This window comes from Takifugu rubripes, chromosome 8 (genome assembly GCF_901000725.2).
Source record: "Takifugu rubripes chromosome 8, fTakRub1.2, whole genome shotgun sequence".
Taxonomy (NCBI): Eukaryota; Metazoa; Chordata; class Actinopteri; order Tetraodontiformes; family Tetraodontidae; genus Takifugu; species Takifugu rubripes.
In genome coordinates, this window is record NC_042292.1 from 8,385,208 (window position 1) to 8,397,982 (window position 12,775).

The 12,775-nt window shown below is 50.5% G+C and overlaps 1 protein-coding gene across 1 annotated transcript; it reads right to left on the reverse strand.

Annotated features, from left to right (window-relative positions):
- Positions 1-1,406: 1,406 nt before the first annotated feature.
- gbx2 (gastrulation brain homeobox 2) lies at positions 1,407-3,658 on the reverse strand. The gene is made up of 2 exons (XM_003966582.3): positions 2,793-3,658; positions 1,407-2,071 (listed from the first exon to the last, which is right to left on the reverse strand). Exons 1-2 carry the CDS (start codon positions 3,310-3,312, stop codon positions 1,536-1,538), a joined length of 1,056 nt encoding a protein of 351 aa, XP_003966631.2. The 5' UTR covers positions 3,313-3,658; the 3' UTR covers positions 1,407-1,535.
- Between the last annotated feature and the right edge of the window lie 9,117 nt (positions 3,659-12,775).

The window sequence follows — 12,775 nt, forward strand, 5'->3', positions numbered from 1 at the left end:
CTGCCGAACCTGATCAAACAGCCCAGTTTTGTTGGTTCGTCACCATTAAAAATGCGTCCGACCACTTTTTAGATGAAGTGTGAGTTTGATTTAAAGTTGCTCGACTGCCTTTGACTTCTCGCCACACAAACATCGGATTTTCGAAATTTTTGCTTTGCTTTGTGAAGCTGCTGAGCGGTGAAAACGCATCATATCGGGCTCAGTTATGCTAAGCTAACATTAGCCTAGTCACCCGGATGCAGCACCGACGGTCCAGGTAGGATTTTTAAAATGTTTCCGTTTGCTGTGGAAAAATTAGAGTTAAATATGGGATGAACACGAATTAAATAAGTAAATAAGACTTTCTAATAAAATCTAATTAAAACGGGGGGATTTGAGACACCTGGCTGTTTCATTTTATTTTTTAAATTAAATTTCTCACCGAGTCTGTCCGAGCATTTAATTCATCAGGATCCATAATTTAGACCTTCAATACAAACACAAGGAAACCAAAACGTGTTTCAGCGCATTCATATCTTAAAGTTTCGTGATATTTCTATTGAGAAAATGGTTTTAAATCCATCTCCGTCGTACATCTGTGCGGATTTGTGGCCTAAATATCAGGCCTTCATTTATTTTGAATCACTTTTATCACCATGAACAAAAGTTCCGTCGGGATATCATCGGTACCTGATTAAAACATGCTTTTAATACAATGAGAAATTGATGGATTTTGTTTTTTTTAACTCAGAAATAAACATGAACGAGGCAGCTGTTGACATCTGTTCACGTTTCATCTTTTAATTCACACTTTTTAAACTCCATGTTAGTTACTTTTGCACAAATCTCTATAAATAAATTAGCGTCATTCGGGCCAAAATAAAGCGAATAAAACGAAGCAGCCAGACTCTGAACAGACAACAGGTGGATTTCTGCGGCTCGTAAAAATCTCGAGTGTTCCGACAGTTTTCTGAAACCGCGCATCAACAATTTGAGGTGAAATCTCCGTTTGGTCCCGGCTGTATTTACATGTGGGAGGAGGAGCTGCTCCATGTGTCACTCCGGCCCTTCCTCCTCCTCCTCCTCCTCCTCCGCTGCGGCGCGTCTTTACGCACAAATGTTCTGAGGTCCAGACCAACGCGCCCAGCTGGAGTCTCGACCGTGTTGCCTTTCCCAGAATTTATCAAATTGAAACGATCGAATTGGTTTTTCAAGCGAGTTTTCCAGGGACTGAAACTAAATCAGACTAAAAACTTGCGGGGAACCCGTCACCCAGAAACATCTGGAACGAATTGTAATTAATTTCACACTTGAAAAAAATGAATAAAAATGAACTGTTTATAATGAAAAGTAAATGTTGGGCATTTGAATGAGTGGAATTTAGACTCATCCGTGATGGTTTTGTCAACAGTCTCTTAAAACCGGCTAAAATAAAAGGTCAGTTTTGAGAATAAATCGATCAGTTTCTTCCCAATCCTCTGGTTTTATTCTATGTTTTGAATATCTTGAGGTTAAATGGAGCACGGCCAGGCTCGCGGTCCCTCTCCTTTCTTCTTCTACGGTCTGGCCTGCTCCATCTGCTGGTGCTGACTCCTGATCGCGAAGCGGCTGACGTGCACCGGGATGGGAACCACGATTTTGGGGTTCCGGGACGGCTCTCCGGATTTGTTGTTGACATTTCCAGCCTTGACCCGTTTCCACTTGGCGCGCCGGTTCTGGAACCAGATCTTGACCTGCACCTCGCTCAGTTTCAGCGCATGCGCGATCTGCGAGCGCTCGGTCAGCGACAGGTACTTCTTGCAGTGGAACTCCTTCTCCAGCTCCAGCAGCTGCTCGCTGGTGAAGGCCGTCCGCCGCCGCCGGTTCTTCCCGCCCCCTCCGGCGCTCCCGCCGCCCCCCGACCCGGAGCCGCCGCCGGAGCCGTGCGTGTGGGGGCCGTCGTCCAACCCTCCGCCGCCGTCGCCGTCGTCTTTGTGGCACATGGAGGTGAGGTTGTCGTCGGAGCTGTAGTCCAGGTCGCTGTCCATGGAGAAGCTCTCGTCCTTGCGGCCGCACTCGTCCTCCTTCAGGTCCTCCTTGCTGTGCGCTCGGACTGCGAGGAGAAGCACCACAGGTCACCAGGAAGCTTTGTAAAAATTCACATCTCATTTTTGGGTCGAAGTTTCTATCATTTCTGAAACGACCAATAAAGTCGCTGGTTTTAAAATGTGACAAGAGTCCAGTTTTGGCACCAAACTAGTGAGTTCGATTTGACAGGAAATGCTAATGAGGGCCGGGCTGACCGGTGCCACGTCAATATCCATCATCCCCGCACACTGGATCACTCTTTCGGGCTCTGCGGGGATTTTTCTCCCCCCTTATTTTTCACGCGTAATTACACACGGAGCCCCAAACACAAATGATCGATTCAGGAGATGAGATAATCCGGATCGATACAAATCAAATGGCCTGAAGAATCGAAGTATTAAATTTAGTCGCTTTTCTGCCTTTTAAATATTCAAATGGGGAAAAAATATTGCATGTTTACTGGGGTCTTTTGGCTTAATTTAAAATGTAGGGACATTTAGGCTTATTAAACGCGCTTTTAATATTTGTAATTTCGACATTTACGTGTCATAAAATCACTCCAAGGTTTTTGATTTTTGTTTTTTTTCAAGAATCTTTGACAGATTCGTTATTTTAAGGCTGTTGAATATCTCGGAAACAACTTTGCAGGTGAATTAAAACTTACGAAATTAGAGAGTAAACAGCGCTGTCAGCTCGTCACATTTTTCCCGTTTTTCCCTCAGTAACCCCCCCAGCTGCCCTCCTACCTGTGGGGGTCTGCACCGCCGTGTCCGTGTCGTGGAACGCCTGCAGAGCCGCGGACTCTTTCCCCTGCAGGAAGCTCTTGCCGTCCTCCGCGTCCAGCCTCGGATCCTGAGTTTTATCGAAGACTGCGTGCAGGGCCTGGGAGCCGAACTTCCTGGCCGCCTCCTGGTGCTGTTGGGACGCGGAGAAGCCGCCGGGCAGCGACGCCATGAGCGTGGAGGTGAGCGCCATGCCCTGCGTCAAGCCCTGCGCCAGGCTGGAGCAAAAGCCGCCCTGCAGGCTGGGGATCTGCGGGTGCGGGTGGTGCCCGGCGGGGAGAGACTGCTGCAGGCCTGGGGGCGGCGGCGGCGGCGGCTGCAGGACCACCGACCGGTAGGGCATAAACATCGGGTAGCCGGTATAAACAAAGTGTCCCGGGCTGGGCGGCGGGGGCCCCCCGATTAAAGAGTCAATGCTGAAGGCGGTGGTGCTTCCGAGTGGCCGCTGCATCACCATGAAGGACGAACTAAAGGCTGCGCTCATAAGAACGACCGCTGCAGCTCGGACGAGACCGAAGAAGATGCGCTGTGGGCGGCTGTGGAGAGGGGACAGACCCCCGGAGGAGCCGCGACCGGCACCGCCTCTCTAAACCAGTTTACAGGAGCGGTAAACCGATTAAACACAACCATTCCATCGGTGCCGCCATGGGAAGCAAGTCGGGAAGACGAGAGGAAGAGACAAACTCGACAACTCTTCTTCTTCTGTTTGTTTCCAGCAACAACAACCAACCGTCGGCGCTCCGGCGCGTCCTGCCAGGATCCACAGCTCACCCGAAATCACAGAATCGGACGCTCCCCTTGACGCGGCGTGTGTGTGTGTGTGTGTGTGTGTGTGTAGCGAAGTTGTGTGCGTTTGTGTGTTTCCTTCAGCTCGGCGCGCGTCCGGAGATGTTTTGGATTTAAATTGCGCTCCCCTCCGTTTAATTGCGCTGCCTTCCCCACACAGGCCCCGCCCCCTCGACGCGCTCTGAGCTCTGATTGGTCGTTGGCGATGCTGAGCGGGTGCGTTCGCGGTCCCCAGTATGGATGCCAGTTACACAAATTGGGACCACTAAACCTTGACAGACTTCAGTGTAAAGCAAGCTCTGTGTGTGTGTGTGTGTGTGTGTGTGTGTGTGTGTGTGTGTGTGTGTGTGTGTGTGTCCTTCCTGACCTCCTGATCTTGTTTCATCCTTCAGAATCCTGTTGTTTCCACATTTGTCAGCTTCCTCTTGAAGACCTGCGTGCATGAGGTTTCCCGTTCATCCTTTGGGGGGGTCTGAGGTGTCTGTGGGCCTAAATCACAACACCACCGAACTCCATGTTCACGAATCCTGTAACGGCTTCCTCATCAATTAATACAAACCATCGGCAGCACGTCCTCATATATCCGGAGAGGGCTCCGCTGACCTCTGACCTCGCCCCCACCTCCACCTTCCCTCACAAGCCGCGTCAAGGGCAGCCCCTCACCCACCCCCTCCCCCCCCTCAGGGTCACTGGGACACGATCTCATTAAAGGCGGCCTGATCTGCAACTGCAATGCAGACATTAAATAGCAGTATTTTTCAATTAGGGCTGACAAATTCAATCAAAATTCCATAGATTAGGATGAAATGAGCCATGGGTCATTTACAAGGGAATTTAATTGCACAGCCATTAGACAAATAGTACAGCGGTCCCTGTCTCATTATCAATCATGTGGGGCATCAATAGTAAAAGGTTGTACGGCAGGGGAGGGGTGGGCAAGTGTAGGTGTCCGTGCACGCTCCACGTGCGTGTCCCGGCGCTGCCACTGCTGCAGAGCGGCTAATAAATATCCCCTTTTGTACTTATAAATTATCCAGTTTAATTAACAACATGGATTATGATTGGACTATGATTTAATTAAACCTTTCCTGCATGCTAGCCCAGTGCCTCCATCATCATTTATGGGCTGGGGAGAAGGGGAAGGAGGAGGTATAGAGGTGGCGGTGTGGTGGTGGGACGGAACGCTGCACTAAATGGAGCTTCCTCCAACAGCAGCAGCTTACCTGCTGAGATAATCGGCCTCTGAATGGCTGAGGAGCCTCTGTGGAAACAAACGGAGACGCGGCGGCGTGTTAAACAACCGCCGTCCCGCCCACAAGACTCACATTCAGATCTGACGCTAAGCGGCACCATTTCCAGGAGTTTGCTGTGGTCGCCTGATGTAAAGTGGAGAGGATGTGGTGGGAGAGGCAATTATGAAACTACAGCTGAGGAGCAGAGCCGCGCTGGGAACAGATGCCCGGACAGGGTGGAGGGCCGAGGGGGGGGGGGCGGGGGGCGGGGGCCCCCAGGCGCCGAGCGCTGCTCGACACAATTCAGTCAGAGCAGAGCAGCGTGGCACTATCAACCTTTTCATCAGCCTCTAAATGCCAGGCCATGTTTGCTCACAAATGCCCCGTCAGGGTGTGAACGCAGCCCAGTTTCAAAATAAAAGCTCGGCAGTGAGCAGCAGGAGGAGGAAGGGAAGGTCCAAATGTTCCCGGGACACAGAGCTGGGGACCAGATCCCAGCCCTTAATAGACTCTGTGATGGGTTGTTGGCCAAACCTGCTAACAGGCTAACCTGCTAACAGGCTAACCTGCTAACAGGCTAACCCGCTGCTTTTGATTTTTAATGATGTGTGAAAGCTCAGAGGTTCTGATGGTTGTCTGATCGATTCTATTTGCTCCAATGATTTTGGGATTTGAGGGATTTTTTTTATTTGAGCGACCTCTGCTGGTTGGAGTTTTTTTTCAAACAATGAAATAATCAGCTTCAAAGTGCAACTGAGCTTTTGTCCCACAGATCAAATCAATTAACGTTTAGAGTCGCGATTGGATTTTTGATTATCGGACCTGAAAGGGGTTTGATTGATTGACCATCGGGTCGGGGGCCCCGGCCCCACTGGTCCAGTGAGGGAGGAGGTCTGATGGCGATTGTGTTTCTTAAGTATCTCCTGGTAACGGCAGGGTGGGAATCGATCGTTCCGCTCCGGAAAAACCTTCGTCCGAAGAAATCATTTAATCCGTGCATCCATGGAAACCACATTTTTCTGAACTTAAATGGGGAAATAAGAAATATCGGCAAATAACTAATGAGAAACGTCGGTAAAAACAAATGAAAGCGTCTCCATTGATTTCATGAGTCAGGCCGCTCAACGATTCAACGGGTACAGGTGTCACACACACCTGAAGAGATAAGCTCCGCCTCTCAGGTGTGTTCAGACCTCACAGGTGAGGAAACTGAAGCCGAACTGAGAACCTGCAACAGGATACGAGAACCTCGTCTGACCTTGGTGTTGATAAGAGTCCGCCGGGCCCGTCATGAGGACCAGCGGTGATAATTACTGTGGGAGGTGGGGGTGGGGCTCGCTGCCTCTCTCGGGGTTGGGGGCGGAGCCTGCTGCTGTGAGCTGGACCTTAAAATCAGACAGATTAAACTGATGAAGCCCTGAGGTGAAAGAGCGGCGAGACGCTTAAACACGCTGGCTTTGATCACGTTTGGTCCTCAGGCGGCTTCACAGAGGAGCCACGAGGACCCGATCGCACACGACTCTTCCACACGAGAAACTAGAGCCAGAATCACGTCTGTGCTGGTGTTTGGACTGAGAACCTCCAGCCTGGCAGGAGGAAGCGTTCTGAGGCTGTTTCACACACGCTGTCCTGGAGAACCTGAAGGTTCTCCACTCGTTCTGTCCACCTCTGCTTCTCTTCTCTCTTTGAAGGTTTTGGATAAAACTGCCCATAAACATCCAAAAGTTCTTCTGTTTGGCACCAGGTGTCACCTGATACTGGGATCAGCAGCTGGTGCTTCCTGGGAACCAGAGAAAACAGAACTTTTCCTCCTTTTCTCTCCTGTTGAGCTTCCTGCCAGTGGTCTGTTGTGGGAGTTCAGGCCTCAAAGGTTCCGGCTGTCAGGACGGAGACCATGGACCTGCAGTCAGAGTCCGGACGTCCATCAGCGTGACACTAACTTCCCCCCGTCCCAACAGCCCACAGCAGGTGTGCTAATAACCCCTGTTAGCGCTGAAAACAGCCTTCCCACCTCTTTACGCGATACATAAGAGGGTACACCGCTCGACCTTTGACCTCCGCCCATAAAACCGCAGAAGTAAGTGCAGGTTTGCTGCCTCACCAAGCCCAGAGGATTAGAGACGTGGAGCTGAGCGAGGTGGGCAGGAGAGAAGTCCTGACAGCGAGCTCCAGACAGGCTAATTAAATCCGGTGAAATGTTCTCCTCCGCGCTCTCATTCGCACGGCCGAAAGAGACTTATTTAATTATTACAGCCTTAATTACTGCTGGTACAATCACTGAAATAGGATGCGAGGAGACGGCGGCTAAAATTAGGTTAGCGCTGCCTCGTTCTACTGGTTTCCTCTGGGTTAACCGTGTCAGCTTCCATTAGCGACACCGAGGCACCACGTGAATCTGCTTGACTCCGCAGCTGCCCGGCCCGGGCGCCGTTTTTAACAGCTCGGCGTGAATGAGGGCCTTGTCTCCACACACATGTTCCCACCCAAGAATCAGCTTTTCTCACAGGAATCCTCTCTCTCCTCCGCCCTGATTCAATTTGTACGGCGCTTTCTGGCCGCGCGGCCGGTTTTCGCGGCCACCGTCTGAAGTCAGATGATACGGATCAGGGAAAGAGTCGCTCGGAACGTCGGCGCTCAAAAATGTTGAGGCTTCCACGGGCTTCAGGAATTTCTCCACAGAAGCTAGAGCACTTCCTGTAGCAGTTAGCTTCCTTTGATCTTTAGCGGTAACTGTTACAGCGGGATGAATGGCCATAAATTGCCGAACCACCGCGCCCGCCCCCCGGCAGCGTTCCAGTGTTCTGGTTAGCGTCGTCGAGCTACGACAGATCGCTGGCTGAACGTCACTTAGCCCTGCTTCACTGGGTCCGGTAAAAAGTCGTAATGGGACCGCCAGAAGACGGGAAGGACACAGAGACAGTCGAGCCTGATGAAGACAGACAAAGGTGGCTGAGCTGTAGCTTAAAGCCCAACATGTCCTGCTTTTTTTAGACACATATGAGGTCTTTACAGGAGAATTTAGCTTGTTTCTGCTCATCGGCAAATTAGCTTAGCTCATTAGTTGGTAAATTAGCAACTGTGTGTTCTGATGTAACTGTATAAAACCCAGGCGGCCCACCGGGGTCGACGCCTCATGCTAATTTTTAATCAATAATTCACATCTGATGACTTCATCTGTTGCTGTCCATCGTTGTTGGCGTCCTCTCGTCCCCAGTGAAGTGAGGCCGCCCGGTACGAAAGACGGCCGTGGCGCCGAACGGTTCTCCACTCGCGCTTCCCGATAACGAGGCCGCTGTGGTTTTGGTTCACAGAGAAAACGTTTCTGAGCTCGTCAGACGGAGAAGTCAACAGCCACGTTAACCCCGGGACGTTCCGACGTTTGATGAAGCGGCGAGCGCTGCGCTCTCCTCGCTGCGGATCCAACATCATTAGCCGGGAGAGAGACAGTATGTTTCGGCCCGCATCGGCGGTAATGAGCCCTCTCCGATCATCCCTCACGCCGTAATTAGCGGCGGGCCCAGCGCTAGGGCCCCCTGCTCGCCGCTAATGGAGTGAACAAGGCAGAAAACGAGCACTATTAAGGCAGGACATGAATTCTGGCTCGCTACGTAAAACCCTTGAAACATAATCGTCTTTATCATTCAGCGCTTTGGCGCCGGCCCCCTCCCGATCGCCGCCTCGTCCGCCGTGGCCAATCAAAGCGCGATGGATCAGGACACCCGGCTGCTCGTCTCCGGGTCCAACCGTGAGACTTCAAATCCGGCTCTGACTAACTTTTCGGAGCGCTGAAGGCAAGAAGATGATTGGATGATTGGGTTTCATTTGAGCAGCTCCAGGGGTCAGAGGTCAAAGCCGCAGCGCCTCAAACGCGGATGTTAGAAGCGAAGGAGGCGAAGCGATGGGCCGAGCAATACGAGGGGCCGTTTGTGTGTCACCTGTATGTGATGAGTGACAGTGGGGCAGGGTCACGCAATGGCGGGAGCCAGCAAGGCCACAGCGGTGATTGGCTGCTGATCACAGTGAGGTGAAGGTGGGTGAGGTCAAGGTGGGGGCTGATGAGAGGACGGGGGCTTCGTGCTTCGGTGTTTGGACGCACCTGCTGGGGAGAGGAACCCTGACTCTGTTGATCCTTAATGAAAAGGAAACAATCGTTCATGCGCCGGCATTTCCAAGTGACGACGTTGCCACGGTGACAAAGCTCGCATCCCAGCAACCATCAAAAAGCAACTGCAACAGCTGCAGTTAGCATTAGCAGCTAGCTGATCGGGAGAACTCGACTTTTGTCTGTGGAGAATGGAAAACGGGACGTGAAGGGAGCTTCTACTGCGATTGGCCAATCAGAAGAGCCCCACACGGAGGCAGAAAAAGATCTGAATGGAACCTGCTAACGAGCTTTGCTTTGATCTGATTACAGTTTCTTTAATCATTGTTGAGAGCAAGACAATGGTTGACTCACACACACACACACACACACACACACACTCACACACACAGGCCGAGAGAGAAACACCTCCAGTCGAGATCAATTACCGTTTGGGGGAGCAGAGAACAATTAGCCAGCTGGCTTTTATGAAACAAAGCAATTAATGTTATGCTATTAACTCAGATTTTGAGCAATTTGAGATCATTTGCTAATTCTTCGCTAATTACTCTGAAGCCTCTTTGGTGTACGAAATTACAAGTTATTAATCAGACAAATCTGGATATTTAACAAACTCCTCTCAGCTTCACATCTGGACCACATGTCACCCTGGCTGATGACATCACACATACCTTTGATACGATTGGTCCTTGAAGTCTCGGCAAACGCCAGGTGTCTTCGGCGCCTCAGACTTTCCTTCGCTCAACATCAGCTTGATTAAACGCTGATAATTGACGACCGTGGGAGCAAACGTGCCCATGTTGCCCCCCCCCCGAGACAACTTGTCCCCGTCCTGCAGGAGAGAGGCCGTACTGGTCTGACTGGGAGAGCAGCTGAGGTTGAACTGGTCCCACAGGTGAGTCCTGCTGAAACAGGTGAAGGAGACATAAAAAGACAGCTGTTGTCCTGTCAATTACAGTCTGCAGGGACGCTGGAGGTCAAGGTTCCAGCAGGGCAGCTGGAGGCTAATCACAGGCTGCGGAGGGTAAGGGAGGCTTTGCCCCCCCCCATCCCCCCAAAAAAGGGAAAACCTGGTTATTAGTCCCTGGTCCACAGCAGGGAAGCAGAATTTAAACTTTTTTGGGGGGGAGTTGGAGTCTTTGGATCCTATTTCAGATCCAATCAGCTTTGAGGAGCGGACGCCTGGTGGCCTTTCTGATGCAGAGGGAGGAAACGGCCCCGGACTCAAGGTCGCGTCCATCTCTGCTTCTGCATGAATTTCCAGTAAAGGCGAGACACGGGCAGCCGGCCGAGCCCGGTCGGGGACATTTACAGCAGGTTTGGACTTTATTGCTGCGTGTTTGTGCGTTGATGAGGAGGGAATATTCAGCAGCCGGAGGCGTCTGCCGGGCTGGGCGGCGCCGTGTCCATGGCGGCAGGTTGAGAGGTGGAGTCCTCTCAGGAGTGGTTAAACGAGCCTGTCAGGCCCACAGGTCAGAGCATAATGACTGGAAAACAGCAGCTCCGGGGACCGTCATTGCGTGGAGACCTCTGCGAGGGACACCCAGCATGTATAATCAAAATATTTGTGCTTTTTAAAATTCACTTGGTCTTCATGAGCGGTTGGCGTGGGCGCCCCAGACATGTTAGCGCCCGCGGTTAGCATGTCTGTTGTTCATCAGGACAGAATGATCCTGATTTGCCTCCACACAAGTGGCAGAAAACGTGTTTTAGTTGAACTTTCCTGTTTGGGAATGACGGATAGAATGTTAGGGAATGTTTTCTCCAACACCGGCGTCGTGCGTTCCTGCTGTCTCCAAGGAAACGGTCCTCATTTTCCCTCTGTGAGTAACTTCTGTTGCCAAGACTGCAGGAGATGCAAGCGCGTTGCCAGTTGTGGGTGTGTGACGGCAAACAGGCGCTAAAAGAACCCGGAGACACGAGAGGCGCTCGGAAAGTTACCGTCCCCGGATCTTTCTGGATTCTCTTAGCCTGGCCTGGAAAGGGGTCAGACGGCTTGTGGACGCCACACCTGCAGCCAGCCGCTCCCTCTTCTCTTTACATTTTTCCTCCATATTTATGTGTGTGCACGAGTTGAATTTTAAAACCCCTCCTGCAGCCTTTTCCTTCAGCGAGATGGATGCTAAGTGTGCAAAATGAACTCTTAATTCAGTTTCCCTTCAGGGATCAATACTGTGTGAACGTGACACAGATACATAAATGTAAACGTTCTTACGCGTGTAGATGTACACAGGAGGGAAAACAAAGGCTCCGTGAGCTGATTAATGTGTGTGTGTGTGTGTGTGTGTGTGTGTGTGTGTGTGTGTCCTTCTGGGACCACAACTGGAACAACAAACCCAGGGCGGCATCTTCCCACTCGAGGGCCTCCTTCTTGAACGAGCAGAAGTCGGTGGCCCGGACACTTTCTGAATAATTTGATTAACGGCAAGAAGCAGAAAAGGTGACAGAGTTTGTTCCGCTCTATGAACCCACCTGGACCGAGGCAGCCAGGACCAAACGAAGACAGAGGCACAGATCGCGCGGCCGGGTCGGGGAGTTTCCCCTCTAAGTCCAACCGTTTCACCCTCAAAGATTAAAGCCACCAATTAAGGAGGCATCAGAGAATAATCGGAGCACATTTACTAAAAGTGTTCAAGCAAACACACATCAAGAAACTGTGTGTGTGTGTGTGTGTGTGTGTGTGTGTGTGTGTGAGAGAGAGAGAGACAGACAGACAGTCCTGTGGGATTTTCTTTGGGAAGTGGGTCAAGCGCTTGGCAGGCTGGCTTGTTAAGCATCCATCGCAGACACACACACACACACACACACACACACACACACACACACACACACACACTTCAACCCCTCCAGCTGTAATCGTCAGTTGTGAAAATTACACACAGGCTAATTAGCAGCGCTCTGGCACAGACAGGAAGTGGTGCGTTTCTATCGTGACGACGACGCCCATTTGGTTCAAATCCCTCAAAATGGTTCAAGTGTCTGAAACTGAAGCTCATCCCTCGTCTGTGCTTCATCTCTTTTTCCCCTCTCAAAGATGAAAACCAAAGTAAATCTTCATTGAAAGGGGGGTTTGAGGATGAGGAGTTGGGGGGATCGACCCCCCTCTGGGCCTTAGAGAACAACTGTTTTATACTGATCTTGTTTTAAGTGTCAGAGTTTTTGTTCGTTTGCTGTGCTACAATTGTTAGCACTAGCTTGGGTGGGCCTCTGGCCTTCAGTATCCCATGTAGAAACATTCAAAGACCGGGTCAGCCCAGAAAAGCAGCATTTCTGAGAAGCAACAATTTGTGGCGTTCTCAGGACACAGTGACAGAGCTCCCTCTGGTGGCTGCACCCGCGACCTGCACCTTTATCATATTTATCCACGTTCTCTTTTTTTATTTGAACAAAACTTAAGCAGGATCCGCTGAAGACAACAGTCGATTTACTGACAAATGTGTAACATTTCAGTAACATCTATGCGACAAATGTGCATTTTATTGAAAATATTTTTGTGCTTATTTTCAGCTATTATTTTCAACTATCTTTGACCTTCAAGTCCGGGTCGCCCACGGGGTGACTGTATATTATTTTATGCCTTTTTTGTTCTATATTTTTCTCCCCAAAACATCAGACAATCGTTTTAACCCTTCACCTGTCATGTGTTGAATGCCCCCCAACATCTGGAGCATCGTTCTTATCGCTGAGTTCATTATAACACTGAAATAAAGTCACATTGTCTCACATTTAGCTGCTTGAATTAATATTAAAATCTATATATAATAATTCCAGATAAAAAGTCTGAGACAGGAAAAACAGCAGCTTCAGTGGCTGAAGCAGCAAAACAT

Bases quoted from the DNA above. Each gene is read 5' to 3' on its own strand.
- gbx2 (XM_003966582.3), bottom strand. From the start codon at position 3,312: ATGAGCGCAGCCTTTAGTTCGTCCTTCATGGTGATGCAGCGGCCACTC. The intron at 2,072-2,792 runs GTAGGAGGGCAG...TTCTCCTCGCAG, and splicing joins GGCGGTGCAGACCCCCACAG to TCCGAGCGCACAGCAAGGAG.